The sequence below is a fragment of the Equus asinus genome, chromosome 10, assembly GCF_041296235.1.
Source record: "Equus asinus isolate D_3611 breed Donkey chromosome 10, EquAss-T2T_v2, whole genome shotgun sequence".
Taxonomy (NCBI): Eukaryota; Metazoa; Chordata; class Mammalia; order Perissodactyla; family Equidae; genus Equus; species Equus asinus.
In genome coordinates, this window is record NC_091799.1 from 64613606 (window position 1) to 64631386 (window position 17781).

Below are 17781 nucleotides of genomic sequence, written 5' to 3' on the forward strand. Positions count from 1 at the left end.
CCAGAGTTTTAATCAAGGCCACATTATGTACCACTTACCAAACTTAGGAAAGTTATTTAACTCCACTGAACCAATAGAAGTAAAATTAGTGATAGCCCTGGAAGCAGGAGCCAGAACCAGCCCTGCTGCCTTGTTAATGACCCAATTGTGTAAATGTCTGTTATAAATTTCTTAAGTGGTCTTGAGAGAGATAGCTAGAAAATGGTGCCTTAAGTTGTATGTATCCTGTTGCAAAACAAACAAAAAATAACAAAAATAAACTTTCTTTCACTGGTATGCAAATACCCAGATTTCTATTTTAGCTCCCAGTGAATTGCTGCCATGGGTAAGATGGATGGACAAGTGTTTATATTTCTCTTCTATGTGAAATATACAGAGGGAAGAAGCAGAGAAATACACAGCGCTTACGAACACTGACATTATCACTTTTCCTCAAGCCTTGCGGACTCGGCCAGCCCTCCTCTCTCAGCCACAGTTGAGCCCACAGAACCCTGTTACAGCCTCAGTCCTACCCCAGCCCCACAAACCAACCTTGTCCTTAGAATTAGGAATGGAAAGAGCTTGGGAAAGCCAGCTACAGTAGAGACAAGATCTGAGACAGGCAAAACTGACCTGAATCACATCTCCGTAATGTATCAGCTTTGTGGTGTCAATCAAGTTACTGAACGTCTCTGAACCTCAGATTTCTCGTGTATAAAGTGGTGATAATAATGTCTGCCTGTAAATTGGTTAAGATGAAATAAGATTATGTAACTATTGTACCTGTTATCTGTTCCTTCTGAGAAAATCCAAAACTTCCCCCCTCAGTTAACTCTCCAAAGGAAGAGACCTGCCCCCATTCATCCCTTCACTCACGTATATCCTACGTGTATATTGGTCACAAGCTTAGGTTTTACAGTCGGAGAGACCTCAGTTTTGGGCTTAGATATGCCACTCGTTGACTGTATGATCATAGGAAGTAACTTCAACTTTCTAAGCCCCCATTTCTGCAGTTGTAAAACAGAGTAAAAATAAGGCTAAGCTTGTAGATGTATTATTGTAAGGATAATATAACATATGTTAAGCCCTTATTGCAAATAAATACCAACTAAGTGCTCGATAACATCGTAGTAAAATAAGAAATTAGAAAAATACTCTCATAGTGATGTTTGCTTCACAGATTCAGTCAATGCACAGGAGTGTCAGGAGTAGGAAGGGGCTCTGGGTGACTGGTCAGCAGTAAGTGCCCAGGAATGGGAAAAGTTTACAAATGTTGACTCCAATAAATGGATATCCAGATTTAGTGACATATTGAACACTGTCGTGGGAAAAATTCATGGTGCCAAAGTTGAATGCATGAGATTCTTGTTACTTAGAGATTCTTGGTATTTGGGGTCCTTTTTCTTTCTCCCAAGGGAGGAGTTTTATTTCTCAGTCTGGTAATTCCATCACTGCTTTTGCTTGTTTGTTAACATAGTTCTCAAAAGCTGAGAGAGGCCATTACGGTCCTTATTTGGTGCGTGGTCAACAAGGAAGGCAGCATGAGTTGGAGTCAGCGGTGCAAATGCTTTTCCAATTAAACAACCTGTCTTCCGGATCCCATAAGTTTCCAAAAAATAAATTAAAATGTTTCTATATTTAGGTGAAGCCCGGAATCTTGAATAATTGAGAAAAATTCCATCAGCTAATTTTGGTAGAATTCCTTGCCACTTAGTTTTTTTGTTCTAGTAAACAGAACCAATAGAGGGTTTTTAATCTGCAAATAAAACATCACGGTTTTGTTATAGGATTAACCTTTAAAACATAACAACTTGATATTCTATCCTTACACACTTAGGATAAAAAGATTTCAAATAGAGAAAAAAAGTTACCCATCAAAACTGAAGACTGATATCCTTTTTGAAGCCGGATAAATAGTATGCCTACTTATCGAGCTCATGAGGTGATCCATTTTAGAGGACAATTTTTAAAACTGGAAATGTGTGTAACAGTCTAAAAATAGTCTCCTAGCTCCCCCAAAATCTTACCAACACAATCAGAAGTAGTGCCTAAAATTTCGCGTGGCATTTTCAAACTGCTTTCATGTAATTTAACCTATTAATTCCTCTGAAAAACTCTTTGCAGTAGTTCTCATTTGAATAAGACATTGAAACTCAGCAAGGTCAGGCCAACCGAGCTCAAGGTCACATGGCAAGTTCGTGGCATAACTGTGGCTCTAATCCCTTCTACCAGGACTGCCCTGAGTATTTGCCCAATGATGATTCATCAAAAAAACAACTATTCTGGGGACAGACTGTAATTCATTTGGTCACAACAGTGACAGTGGTTTTTCTGGTTTTGTTATTTTATTCATTTATTTATTGCTACAATTGTGCCTTTGTCAGAGGGAGCATCTAAGGAAAGAGAAAATAAATTAGTCCTACCATGGCGAAATTTTTTTGTCCCTCCTTAGGAACATAAAAGAATATAATGGGGGTGATGCATATTATTTTCAAGAGGCCCTGAGATTATTGGTTTGTTCCTTCATTAAACAAACATTAGGGTGACTTACTTTTCCCAGGTCATTTGATAGGCACTGGAGATCCAATGGGAAAGCAGACATGGTCTATGTCCTTATGATGTTTGGGTCCATCAAGGAAGCCAGATGTTGAATAAGTAATTACAAATGTGCTGACAGTGACAAAGAGAAAGTGCAGAGTGAAGAGGTCCCTTGGTCTGGGAAAGCAGGGAAGGCTTCTCGGAGGAAGTGGCTTTCAAGGTGAAAATTCTATATCCACTCTTTCACTCACCACCAGTCAATAGCTAAGGTGGATTCTTTTCAGTCTGAGGTCATGAATTCAATATTGAAAAGAAAAAATTTTGCTGGCTTTTAAAATCTCTGTATACAGAAGATTAATTACTGACCTTGAAGACTTGTATACGCATTAAAAACATCATGTTTAGTTCTCTATTTCAGGTGACTATATTAACTTGAAAACTTTTGAAGAATTTGTCTAGAAATATTTCATGTTGACTACTTAGAAAAATCTCCTGGGAGTTTGTCAACCATTTAGTAAATACTCAATACACATAAGATGTATTTTCCTTCTCTCCAGTTTTTTCTTTCTTTGTCTTTCCTTCAACCCCCATTTATCCAAGGGTTTATAAAGAGCTCAGTGCCTCATTGGATAGAAAGGGCTGGACTTAATTATCTTCCAAATTGCTAAAAAAATTCCTAAAAGTACTGTAAAGTTGATGGAAACCTTAAGTGCACAGCAAAGCATTTTGATTCACAATCCGCAGTTTTATTTATCTTTCAATCTTATCTTTAATCGTGCCTCTTGTCAGTTGTTTTCTTGTGTCTTAATAATTTTAGCTCTTTAATTATGTTTGATTTCTGTTTGTGTCCTTTATGAATTTATGAATTAAGGAGGCATTTGTGGCAGCTTAAAACACAGAGCATGCTTTCCTTGTGCCCTTAAGACTATAGGGTACTGTCGATTCTGTTAGCATCCCACTGTGTTACAGCTTACAAAATAATCGTCCTCCATTTCAGAATGTGGAAGAATTGACCTCGAAATGAAGTAGACATAGGTAAGGCTTAGAATGACTATTCTAAAGCAGTTTAAAGAAAATGCTAGCATTATTTTGCAGCATTTCCATTTGGAGTAATAATTGGTAGTTGATTATGATAAATTAATGTAACAAAAAGCCTTGTTTAAACCATAATTATACTGAATGTGTACTAGTTTTCGGAAATGCACGAGTCTGGTTGTTAAATTTCCTTTTGGCACACTCTTTTGCAATGGATCACCTCAAAAATAGAATTATTGCAATGAAACTCCTATCAGAGGTAGCTGATAAATAAAAATGAAATGAAATAGTTTGCTTCCACAGTTAACTTCTGCTGCCTTTGAGCCTGTGACCAGTGAGTGTTTCAAAATACAGCACTGTCCTGAACCCGTCTCTCTGCCTGAGCCAGTTTCCTGAGGCGATGTATTTCAACATAACACGAGACCACTAATGTAACGCTTTGTTTCTCTGAAGTGTAGCTCCCAACCCCCGACCTGTCAAGTCGTGACTTAGTGTGTAAGGAAATGCCTATGTGGATTATGTTTAAATTCTCTCACTTTTAAATTGGGAGTTTCAGTTTGATTCCTGGTAGCTGTCTCTCATAAAGGAAATTCTGAGTTTCTGTCAGACACCAAACCCCAAATTTACTTTTCCTATCATCTGGAATCTTGGAACCAAAATCCCAGAAATATTCAAGAGGCAAACAAGATTTCTTATTTAGAGCTCTGAAGAACATAAGATCTGAGCTGTTGGAGGGAGGTGGCATTTTGTTGGGGTTTGGGGGGGGTTAGGAATTATGCAGATAACAATTGGCATTTAGCAAAGTTTATTATTTGGCAATTAGCAAAGTTTAGATTTCAGAATCTGGTTTTCCCTGGCACATAAGTTCACTTTCCAACTTGTAAAGAAGAGTTTGTCTTAGGGATGGAGCTTCTCTCCTTGCCACTCAATCATGCTTCTACTAATATTCTTCTGGATAAATAAATGCTTAATAATGACAAATTAAAATATTAAAGAGATTACCACTTCATTTCCTTTTCTACTCTTTAGTACATGTAGGTGAAAGTTATAAACAGCTGTTTAAAATATAAATGACAGCAAAAGTTCGTCCTAGCAAACATCTCATTTAATTTTTAATTTTTTTTCAATTGTCTAAATTCTTAAGTTTATGAAGTACTAGCCAATTCTACAAAACAATATTGATATTTATATTCGAAATCAAGGCTTAACTTTGCTCATGATTAACCTCAGAAATAAGTAGCTTATTACTATGAGGGGGATTATATGTAACTGTCTGGAAGCGATGGGAAGAAGACAGTAAGTAATTATTTAAAGAAAAAATAACTAATTTGGCAGATACTTCTTGCATCTTTATCCAGTTTCACATTAGGGAAAAGGACCAGAGTTTCCATTTTCCTGGTCATAATTTCACATCAATAGTTCCGTTGTTTTTATACGTCTTAACTGTTTTAGAGGTCTCCTTTCAAGAAGCAGGGGGAAAAAGGAAGAAGGAAATGGTTTGGCAATCGTGAAAAAGACAACTTTGCATCTCCTTCATTGTACATTTCTTTTAGAAAATAGTAGACATTCTATAGTATCTTCATTCAGCATTATTCTTATGCTGTTATATTTTGTCAATTAAATATCAATTAATAGAACATTCTTTCAAGATGTAATGGATATGGAGACCAAGACAGGTGTTAGTCAAAATGCCTGTTCCCGGCTTTAGCTTGGATGGGAAGACAGAGTCCATCTTGCCATGACAAGTACAATTGGGACAACAAAAGTAATATTTTTCTGCTTCCAAAGTTGTATAAATGGACCACAGCTTTCATTTTCATAAACCAATGGTGCTGTTTCACCTACAAAATTTAAAACGTCACCGGATGGAATGAGAGCTTTGGATGCGTGCAAGGTCAAAGAAGTAAATCTTCGCTGGTACTTCCCCTTCTGCTCTCTACTTGCCTTTAACTCCTCCCAGCTCCCTCCCTTCACACCTCTCCTCCTCACCCCACCAGCTCTCAGGGCATCCCTGCTCCTCACCCAGACTCCAAGTTCTCTTACACTGTCTGGCTTCAGTCTCAGATGAAGTCATCCTACTCAACACCGAGTTGTTCAGCTCTGTGTTAACTCTGCCAGGAATGTTTGCATTTCCCGAGTGCTGTCCTGACATGGAAATTAAATAGTATAAAGGAATGAGATGATAATAGTAGTGGGATTTCATACACCAAGAAGAGTAGGTTGGAGTAGGTATAGGCACCATCGCATTCCTTCTCAAAGAATACTGTGAAGGTGACAACCGATTTTGCTCTTGTGAAATGCAAATGCATATACAAAAGCAAAACGTTACAGTTTGGGAAGCATTCGGATATTGCTAGTTGATTCAGCGAGAATGTGTTTATTTTTGAACTCTTGGCTCCTTCAAGGTTGTTGCTGTTCAGTCAGCTATCACTCACCCACTCTTTCAGCCTGTCTGTCAGATAACACAGAGGTGAAACCGGAAAAATGTTTTCTGTTACTCATTCCCAAAGCTGATATGGAACCTGTGGTGTTCTCCAGAACCCCTGGTGTGCTGGATGCTGTGGTGAAAATGTGTCATATTTACTGTCTTGAGCCTTTCCAGAAACTACGTGAATATTTTGGACCCCTTGGCTATGTAAGAAATCGATTGGGCTGGAGAGAGGGTCTCAAAATTTAGCAGATATGGTAACACCCTCTTAGCTCAACCATTGCTCAGTTTTGTCCAGTTCAGGGTGGGTTAAATTCACTTGGGCTCTCCAAGCCTCTCTAAGCTTATCCTGGAAAAGTGAGGTTCTGCCTTGGTTTACAGTTGAGGTCATCCTCGGGGCAGTGTTTGGACAAGGACTGATGAAATTATGCTGCATTGTTAACATTAAATACCACTTGGTGGTGAGGACCGATGACGGCGTTGGGGTCCTTTGACTCCTTGAGTACCATATCATAAAATATATGCCTCCCTGACATGAGCTGCCTCATAAAACATGTGAAGGGCTCTATTTGGCTTTCATCATTTATTTAATTTGAAAGGAAGTTGTTTTAAGAGATTTAACAGAAACTTAGGAAATGTTTCTAGGGAAAAGAAAATGAACAAGAAAATTGATCTTTGTTGTCCAAGTCATGCAGTATAATTCCCTCTCCAAGGTGACGCAGTATCTCCTTGAGGGAAAAGCTGCCAAAAGCTTTGAAAGTGATCTGCCTGTTTTCTTCTCACGCTGACTTGCAGAGAGGGGCTGGTATTTCAACGATTAAATCCTTGTGGAAGCTTTGCTAATAATAATCTTCGTCCCTGTTTCTAAGAGAAGTTGAAATAAGGAAAACGATATGTGGCAGCTAGTTGTGTGAAATTTGGTAATCTCTGTTGAATTTCCCAGTCGTAGGCATTTACTTACTTTCTTTTTTTAACAAAAGCCCTCTATTTGCTTTTTTTTAAAACTTCACCCTTGATATAAAGGTTCCCCCACTTCAGTCATACCTTTCACAATGTGTGAGTGTGTGTGCATGTATTGTGCTTTTCAGGAGTGGCATTTCACTATGCTGTTTAATCAGGGCTATATTTAAAAACAAATTCGCAAGGGAGTATTTCTCACGTTCTTAGTGAGATATGGTCTGAGTGAAGCAAGCTCTGTCGCAAAGGGCAAGTGTCAGGCAGCAGGAAGTCCTGGCCATTCCTTACACCCCTGCTTCAGCCAGCCTGCCACTTCCCTGTCAGCGTGTACTACCACACGGGGGAAATGCCCTCACTCAGCCACGAGCGCCTCCTGCTCAGCAAGGGACCCTCTGGCCCCAGGGCCCTGCACCAACTCTAACTTCCCGCTGTTTTCAGCTATCCTGGCAGCTTCTTGACAAATGGCTTTTGTTTGGGATCTTCAGGGAGTCCCAGTGCCACGACCATCTCTCAGAGCCAAATCAAGATTACGTTTCTCAAAGTCCTACAGGTATCGCTCTTACTTTTCATGAATGGGAAGAATTATTTTTCATCGGCCTCTGTAGCTTTGGGCCTCCTGCGGATAAACCTTTGCTTGTGTTGATCTATTTAACTCATAGTGTGCTTTACATTGGCAGTATGCGAAATACGAGCTGAGAGAGCATGAACCTTAACGATAGTCAAGGGTTTGTGGGAACCTGCAGAAACAGAAGGAAGTTGACTAAGGCTAAAAGCCGATTTTGAGAGTTAAGTGGGGAACTTAAAAAAGCGTTCTTATTACTGGCGTCTGGAAAACAGTGTATTAACGTGCCTAATGAGCTTAATACAGCCCAAATTGGTCATACTAACTTTGTTAAATCTTTAAATGTCAGGAAAGGGCTCTTATTTCATTAAGCAAGCAAATAGGCAAGAGCTACAACAATGGAACACTACAGTGCTGTTGCGAAGTGTTTCAGGGCACATTCACGTGGAAAAGTGGAAACTATCTCTGTGTCCAGGTGGTAATTCAGAGTTTTAATCTTGTCCAGGAGAATGAGACACCATGAAATCAAAGTCAACATTTTGTTAATCTTTTATTTCTAAAGATTTCTGTAGAAATCATATGAAAAATCTTGACCTCGCGACCTCAATAAATTGTCAATGACACCTTTGTTTTATGTCCAAGTTAGCTTATTTTAACCAAATAACCAGGAATAAAAGAAAAGAAGATGCTGAAAAAAGCCTTTGACTTCCTTCTTTGCTTGAGTATTCTAGATATTTACAAGGAAAAGATTGATTCTTCACACAATTTTTTGTTTCTGTAGCATTGAACGCTATTTCAGCAAGAGCAAAATTGTGAAATTGTTTGCAAAATCTCAAAAATAAGGTCTTTCTTTCTATTTAGACCACATGCAACATACCTGGAAACTACCAGGCCTGTATAGAAGTATGCATTAAATTTGCATTAAAATGTGTTCTAATTTGCCTGCATAGAAAACATTCAAAATTTGGATTAAAATAATTCATAAGAATTATTTATTTGCTGTAGACAGCATGGAAGATAGTGCCCTTGTAATTCTTTAGGGAAGTATAAAATTGTAGAAATCAAATTATAAACTTCATTGATAACAATGCATAAGCAAACTTTGAAGGCGATAAATAAAAGTTGGCAGCTAAAAGTGTAAGTAGTACCTCCATTTGTTTCTGTTTAAAAACAAATACCATTTATTTTTATTAATTATGTTAATTTGTTACAGTTAGGAATATGGCTCAACATTAGAAATTATATGCCTACTATATGCTTTGCATTCTACTGAATGCGCATCTCATTGTGCTTATTATTTGCATCTCATGGTTATTATGTGCTGAGTTATACGCTCATCAAAGATTTGTAAACATCACTTGCGTATTTCCAATAGGTGGTGGCTTCTAGATTCTCCTCATCATTGAGATCTGATAACAAGTTCCTAAATATCATAAACATCTAACTGCTACGTAGAGTGACAGCAATAGCATGTTGGGCTAAAGAATTTCAGAAATCTTCAGAAAAGCAGTTTAACCTCTACTATATGATTTGCAGATATATCATGAAACTTGCCTGATATACTATGACACTTGCTTTGGTCTGACAAAGATATTTTCGTTTTACGTTGGTCAAGTTCCGATCCTTTCCAGAATCTTACAAGCACTGGAATATCTAGGGATGAGTTTTCCATGTATTGAAATGCCCCCTCTGTGGTTCTAACAAGCCTCTTTCACAACAACTTTAAAAGGTGAGAATGACACCCCAAATAGCCATCCTGGGCTGATCTCTTTTGAAACTTGAGATATTTCGTCCCTGGTTCATTTGCTTTTAATTTGAATATTAATTACCCATGTAATAATTAATTTAACTATTTATTTGTACTGTCTTCACTGTTCTTTGGGTCGTACTTTGTCTTTCCATTTGGTCCACAAATTCTTTGAGGCCAGAGGTTCCCTTATATGCAAGAGCAGTGCCATTAATGCAGAGTCGATGAAGCATCTTGCTACACTCTCCTGATTGGTTTCACCCCTTTATTCGAAAAATCAACTTAGTGATGTGATCAGGGCCTATCACAGGCCCCAAGTTCAGTGGAAGTTTAGGGGGCTGGGAGGGCAATCGGTCACTCTGGTCTCACATTTCAGAGATCTCTCAGGGCTCAAAAGGAGATTATGCATTCAGCCACAGCAATATACTGACAATAATGAAAAAAGGAGTTTGTCATATAGCTTTAAACTTTTGACAAACCACACCACTTCAAATGCACCGTGAGTCAATATATGTGTGTATATACACACGCTCAGGCATGGACGCATGCATGCAGGCATGTTCACACTTAAATTCTGCAATTAATTTCTGAACGACACAGTTTCATGGCATAACATTCCTAAAGTTAAAGGTGTTTAACTATTTAATGTAAACACTTAAAATACCCCTCAATTTTGCGGACCTGTTTTTGCATTTCTTCGTCTTTTTTTAATATATGAGATCCTTAAAACATGGAAGTAGCGTAAGCTTATCTTGACCTTTGAAGGGCTTTGGAAATGAATCCACTATTGAAGCAACTGAAATAACTGGGTGTTAGCCAACATTTCTTCATTGAATTTCTCCTTTATGAGATTGTTTAAGAACAATATTTTATATTCTGTAAAATCCTCAAATGTGTCTAGCATAGTGTCATTCTTTTCTTCGAAAATTGAATGGATGTTAATGCATGATACTGGTGATACACTTAGCTTTAAACTGAAATATTTTTCTTTGGCATTGTTTTCAGTTCCTGGTAGCATTCAGGGTAAAAGAAAGGCAAGTCTGTAAGATGTGAACTTGAATTAAAGAGTCTAAATTGTTAAAGTCATAGCAGATCATATACATTTGATGAGTTGATCCCTGAGAAATGCTTGGAGACCTTATACAATGCTTAAAATAGATTTGAAAGTAGTTTTTCAGTGGTGACAAATTTTTCTCTTTTGTGAGGAAAGTACATTTTTGAAAGAAGCAGCATATGATTAATATATAGCTTATTAAGCAAAATTTGATTTGATGCAGAAAGAGGGGGTATTACTTAATAAGGAGGCTAATTTTCTCCCGTGGACCTGGAATGAGTGCCACTCATTACTTTAGAGCCACACTTCTCATATCTATTTCAGAGGAGAAAGAAAAGGGAATGATATGGTCATGTTAGATTTGAGAAAACAATGTAAGTGAGTGAATTTATGTTGGAGGTTTAGACATAGTACCTAAAAAAGAAGCAAAGAAAGGATGAGGAGCTAAGACTTGGCAGGTTGGTGGACTCTGACACCTCCCCAAGAGAACACTAGGACATTTTGATTTTTTAAAAAAATGTTATTGTTTAAGATTATAGTAATGTTCAAGGAAACTTTAAATAGAAAGTTGCTCTTCTGGAGATGGTCTTGTCTGCCAACCAGAACAAATCACAAAACTTTCTACTGTCTCTCTTCTCAAAAAGGGATGTCAAAAGGAACATCTTAAGTGGTGACTATGGGGTGGGTGCCATGCAAATTGAAGAAAAAATCATCCAAGTTGCATTTAAGTTGAGGACAGAGATGATTCCACCAGCATCCCACAGACCAGAAACAAAAAGTATGTTCTAGTTTTCTTACCCCTTATGCTAATAGGGGTCATGTGATAAACCACATAATTGGAATTCTCAGAAAATCTCCCAATCTCATTTTTGCCAATAGTTTCAACATCTTTCTCTCCGCTAGTATGTCATCAGAGCTGCCAAATGGGTGATTGATTAAATTCGTTTGAGCATACTCTTGTAGAAAGGGGAACAAGTAAAATTTTTTAAAGTGAAGTAGACTGAATCGTAGATAGAAGGACTAGAAATCAGATGGAGAGACAAAAGCACAAGTGATATTCAGGCCATGAAAAGATAAAGCAATATTTGCTCGAAACAAAAAACCCTAGATTATCTTAAATCATCCCCAGTGCTCTGAGAAAGTTATGCTGAAATCTGCAACTTTGATCTGTAGATTTCGCAGTAGCAGATATGAGCAGGGACCAAGGAGAACATGACCTCTTAGCTACTCCTTGTCACCACCAAAACCTAAGGAGTAGTGCATCAAATTAAACCTCACGATAGCCACTAGAAAATGCTGGCTGAAGCCCAAGTCTTAGAAAGGGAAATGAGCGCCACCAACAAATCAATACCCTGGGATGTGACTTTCTAACTACCACATTAATACCTCCTATTGAGTAGCATTTTCTTATTTTTTAAAGATTTTTTCAGATGTAACAGATATGACAACTATTGTTTCCAGTGCCCCACAGCTCATCTCATTTAATTCTTTAGGGTAAATGAAGAGGATGCGTATAATTACCACCAAATAAGAGAAGAAGAATGGGGGGTTCAGGGAACAGAGGTCACACACACATGTGGTCAGAAAGTCTGGAGTATGAATAACAGGATATGATTTGCATTGGGCACCCACTGTGTGCTGGGCAGTGTCTCAGGGCTGGACATGCATTATGTCTTTGCATCCCACAGGACAACCCCACAAGGGCATTGCCTTTATTTTACAGATGAGGAAACTAGGCAGAGAGAATTTAAGAAACTTGCCCAAATTTGAACCCTGGCAGTCTGTCCTAGAGCATGGACTCCTCACTAGTCACTCTCCTACCTCCCATTTCCTGACCAGATCCACATCACAACCCAAGGAGAAGTTCCATAACGAGAGCTGTGATTCCAATAGACTTAACTATCCTCATTTACTCAACTCAGAGTCTTTCTCTGAAGAAAGAACACCCTGTAATGTGATACAGAATAGGGCTTAGTGCTCAGTTAAAATATAAACTTATTAAATAATATCTAAACTTGTCCTCTAAGCCAGTTGATACTGGTTTAAAGTAGTGCTAAGCAAAAGCGTCAAAATATGTGTTTCTTATGCAAAAAAAAAAAAGAAAATGAATCCGTGGTTTTACATGGCGTGCTTCTGTGCTCTCCCTGGATTTGCTCCGTGGGCTTCCATCTGGCTCATTTCATCTGGCCAAAAACATTGGTCATGTGGTTGCATTTCACTGCCAAAGTGTTGCTCCTTGGTCAGCTGTTCAGAGGAGCCAGAAGATTCTCTGAGCTGGAGAGGTCAACTTCATCCTGTGTCATGCCTGTTTATTCTACCGGCATTGTCTTGAATATTAAACTGGCTTCTTAATGATAGGCCAAATGGTGAGTAATACTAGCTAAATTGAAAATGAGAAAAATCGTTACCTTACAGGCAGCATAACAGTCATTACAAGAATAACAATATGGCTAACAATCTTTGCACCTTGTGGGAGAGGTAGCGTAGCGTGGTGTAAGAGGGAGACTATGGATGTAGAGCCCAACAGACCAAGCTTGAATGCCAGCTCTGCTGCTTTCTTGACTGAGCAATTCCCTAACCTCCATTAGCAGATTCCATGTCTGTAAATGGGAAATAAAAATGCCAACTTCAAAGAGCCACTGTGCCCTTAAGTGAAGCGTGTACATAAAAGTAGGCCTGCCTGCCACCACTTTTATAGCATTTTCTACATTTCCTTTTTTGATGCTTCTGTTGTCGAATATGTTTAGGGGTTAACTGTTATCATCGGGAGCACTCTTGGTTACAGAACAGTGCCATACAGCTGGCTTCTGAACAGTCGCCGTATAAGCAGCTTGCACGTACAAACAGCCTCCCCTTCAGAAGGTGGTGTGGAGTAGTGGTTGAGAGCTGTGAGACATTGATAGGTTTCTTAACTTCGATGTGCCTTAGTTTTCTCATCTGTGAAATGGGGCATTGTGAGGATTAAGTGTTTTAGCCATATTTAATGCCAGGCACATAGACAGCACTAAAATAAATGTTAGCTATTATTAATACTAAAGTGTAAGCCCCATGTGGCAGCAATTTTTGTCTGTTTTTTCCACCTCTGTATCGCCAGTGCCTGGAAGGCTGTGTGGCATATAGTAGGTACTTGATGTCTATGTATTGAATGAATGAGCCCATCAGCAAATTTTTTTTGATCTCTGACAAGAGTGGAAACACTCTGCTTCCTTTCCCCATGTTCATGGAACAGAGGGTCCATGCTGAAGATACCCAAGAGTTCATCTGCTCAAACCCATCATCTTACATTGAAAAACCTGAAGACCCCTCTAGGTCCTAATTATGTGAAGTCAATCTAATGCAAAAGACAGACATGTCAAGAGCAACAAGTGGGTAAGCCACATTCCAAAAAGAAAGCTTGAGAGCGAACCTGAAAAAGATAAGCTTTGTGCTGGGCTGAAGGAATAAACTTTGTAAAAGTAATGTGTAACAGAAAGTTGCACATTGTTGTTACACTTTTGTGTAACCTTTGCACACGTGTAATGTAGAAGAAAGTAACGTGACCATGAATAAAACACTCAAATGCCATTAGGCTTCATATAAAAGATGAATGCATTCATCCAGAGAGTATTTTGTTAAATGCTATGATAAGCCTGGTCAGTAGTGTGCTGGTAAACGTTAAGAGTCAGCTCTCTGTGAAGACACCAGAAAAAGCCAATCTGTAGTGTTTGCTGATTTCTGTGGCAAAATATTTCCCGCCAATCCATTTCAAGCTGCAGAGGTCACTAAATGTGGAATTGACAAGAGATGCATAGTAGCATATACACATACAATAGATGTAAATGACCTCAAAATGTAGACAATAGTAAAATGTAGTCAAATTATTAGGAAGTGATGAGTTTTGAGTATTTATTGCCATTCTTTTAAACAGAGTTTATTTAATGGTAAGTTTATGTAATTCAATTTTTAATAATCATTAATAATAACAACCGACCTATAAATACTCCTGAAAATTTCACAGTCCGCTTTTGCCAACTGGTATGGGTGTCTCCAGCACACTCCTGTGCCTGGTGCTTTATTAGCCACCTAAAAATATTTACCTCGTATTAGGTATATAATGAGGAGTAAAATGGATGAGGTCTCTGCTCTAGGAAAGCTTACGTTCTAGTATAGGAAGGCAGAAAATAAACAAGTTGACAACTAAGTAAAATAAAATAGGGAGCAGGATAGGAAATTCTGGAAGTCAAGGAAGTCTTCATCAAGAAAATGACAGTTTGTTTACATCTAAGTTGAAACATCTCCCTTCCATACCTCCATGAGTACACCTGCAGTCCTAGGCGGACAAGGCGTAACTCAGAATTGCACTGAGTCAATGGAACCATATGGATATTGACCTCATTACTGACTGTGTCCTTGGTCAGATCAGACTCCAGTTTCTTGTGTGAATTTGCCTTTGCTTCACCTTTATTGTAAGAAGATAAGGAGGAGGAGCAAAAGGAGGAGCGATTTACAATATACTTTCTATTACATTCTTTCAAATAATCCTCAAAAAGTTTCATATGTAGAAAATATTAAAGTGAAAAAAATTAGAAGTAAAAAGTCAATAGCAGTAGTATGTTCTATGATTGTACCTTATTTTTTTTTGACTTGACATCTGCCCCCAAAACATAGATGTCATGACCTAAGAGTAATTATGTGATGAGTTTTTGATTTTCAGAAGTAGTCATACACATTTAAAATCTTGGATTAGAAGGAAAGCTAGCCAGACCAAACTTTCCTCTAACACATAAATTTTTAGGATGGGGCCTGTAAATATTATGCTTCTAATGCTTGTTTCTTGATCCCTTTTGGCAATTGTCTTTAATTGATTTGTGGATTATCCACTGGAAGTTGCTATGGGTAAAGGAATGTAATGGCAGAATTTGTTTATCTAGGATAGCAAAATAGATCGGCTGGGAGGAGAGGTTTGACTCTGTAAAATATCCTTGGTTTTCATGGACTTTCTTTTTTTCGCGTAATGGCAGTGTTTAGATAGATAGAGAATGAAAAACTAGCTGAACCTGACTAGTGTTCTTCTCCAAAGGGAAGATTTACATCCTGTTTAAGCATCACATTAATTTGATGACGTGAGTACATTCTCTAGTGAAAGGGTGGTCACTTTAGGAGAGAGAAAAACATAACAAAAAAATCCTGCTGCCATCTTTGGATTGTAGTTGACAAAAGCTCTCATCAGTGGGTTCCACCAAGTATGCTGCCCTGATCTCAGATGAACTAGACGATGAAAACATTTCATTGCTCATATAACTCTTTTATTTCTATATCTTGCCATTTCTGAGAAAATTACGAGCTATTTTCCCAACATAAGTTTCCTTAGCTCTTTGTCATAAAGCTCAAAATGTCTTGAGCAAACTCACTTGCCAGTTGCCAGTGGTACTGCTGCTGGTGGGCATGTTTTTGTCTTGCCTTCTCTTGTCGAGGAGGAGAATGACCCTGTGCAACTCTTGTTATATGTGCTTCTTTCCTAACTCTTGGCTGAGACACTCAGGGGCAAGAAATATCAACTTTCTCCTCCTAAAGAAATACACGTGGGCTGAGACAACAAAAATCAGGGAGATCTGACTTGCAAAAGTGCCAAGAAAGGGAAAGAAGAAATTATTGGCTGGGGAGAAAAATTATCTTGTGTTTTGAAATGAACTTAAAAGGCTTACCGTTTGTGTTAGCCCTGTATGACTTGAAAAAAAAAAGATCTTGCCTTCCCCGTGTTATAAGAAAGGAAAGGACTCTCTTTCTTTGTTAAATTATTTTTACGTAACCCTTGGCAATCTGTGAGAATCTAATTGGTATGCGATGATAGATGTGAACGTGCAGCTAGGTGAGAAAAAATGCTTAGTCATTTTTACTTACATACCTAGCACTCAGACTGAGAAATTAAACATTACCAGCTCCCAAGGATTCCCCCTCCTGAACCCTTCCAGTTAACTATGATACCAAAGATAACCCCCATCTTGACTTCCAAGAGCATAGATATGTTTTGCCTGCTTTTGAACTTTCTATGAATGGAATTATACAATATAAACTCTTCTGTTTTGGCTTCTTTAGGTCAACATTTTGATAGTGAGATTCATCTGTATTATTTTATGCAGTTGTAGATTGTTCATTCTCATTGCTATAGTATTGCATCAAGCGAATATACTTCAAGTTACTTATTAATTCTATTGTTGATGGATACTTGGGTATTCCAGTTTGCAGCTGTTATGAATAGAGCTGCTATGAACATTCTAGGATATGTCATTTGCTAAACAAATGTACGCTTAGTGTGTAAGTTTGCATACATACACATATGTTGGGTATATCCCAAAGAGTAGAATTTCTGGGTTGTAGCTTATGCATATGTTTTCAGATACTGCCAAATAGGTTTCCAAAGTGATTGTACCATTTATATAATCCCCAAAGCAGTGTTTCAGTTTTCCACATCCTCACCAAAGTGTAGGCCACCTAGATAGTCCATTTTCAACGACAGCATCTTAATAAATGATTGCTTAGTAACAGCAATGTCATATGATGCCTTTTATTTATGGAGATGGATCTTCTGATCTATAGGACCTGCTTTTTCAGGAATAGTTTGGGTAATGGTGAACCATTCTCACTCTATTTCTCCTCATGTTGAATAGTACATAACTGTGAAATAAGTGACTATAGTAGAAAACTTGGCCTGTTGTGCAGAAACAGAATTTTCCCTCTTTTTGACCCATATTCGGTTTAAATCTATGATCTTATTCTTGCATTTTACCCAGATTCATTTGTCAACCCAACAATAATCATTGTTAGCAAAACCAATTAGAATGTTTTATTCTATTTTAAAATTTCCGTCTCCTACGTTTAGTTCTAGTTATATAGCCTGTGCTCACTTCAAATCAAATTTTCTCTTCTCTAAATTATTTCTTGGAAAAGTTGTTTTGGGCTTTTTGTAAGCCAAAGTAATCTGTTTAAACACACCAGCAAATACATAGGCAATGTAAGTCATGAACAATAAATGTGTATGGATTTTTCAAAGATTTTTTTCACCCATGCATTTAAAGCAGTTTTTTCCTTTATTCTCTTTTTTCTTTCTTTGTCATTATTGTCTATTTTTTTTAATGTCAAGATTCTGGTAACATATAATCCTCTTTTATGTGCCATGGCCTCTAAGGCTCATCATAAGCTGATGGATGGTATCAGGCTGACTTCTGGTACATCAAGTAAGTAACCTGACCCTGGTTCCGTTTGTACTATGTCAGAATGTGATCATTAGTTTCTAGATGATGACTGGAGAAATTTCACACATGTAACAACTGTGGGTCCTATTTCTTGAAGTTTTCAAAGTCCAGTCCTAACCCTCTCTCTTTGGTAGCATATTAGGTAAAACAAAAAGGAAAGTTAAGGTAGTATACATGTAGTCTAGGAGTTTCACAATATGAAAAAATATACACTTTTTTACCAGACAGATACTTCAAATCATGAACTTT

General features: G+C 37.9%; 1 protein-coding gene across 10 annotated transcripts in view; it reads left to right on the forward strand.

Moving 5' to 3' along the window:
* Positions 1 to 17781, forward strand: part of PDE4D (phosphodiesterase 4D) — a 1407338-nt gene that overhangs the window by 1071090 nt on the left and 318467 nt on the right. Inside the window, exon 1 of one of the 10 annotated variants that reach the window (XM_044771973.2) lies at positions 7250 to 7487. The exons of the other annotated variants lie outside the window; for them this stretch is intronic. Within the exon in view, the coding sequence (XP_044627908.1) occupies positions 7399 to 7487 (89 nt within the window). The 5' untranslated portion in view covers positions 7250 to 7398. Of the gene's footprint in view, positions 1 to 7249; positions 7488 to 17781 lie in introns of those variants that run through there. 10 annotated transcript variants of the gene reach the window in all.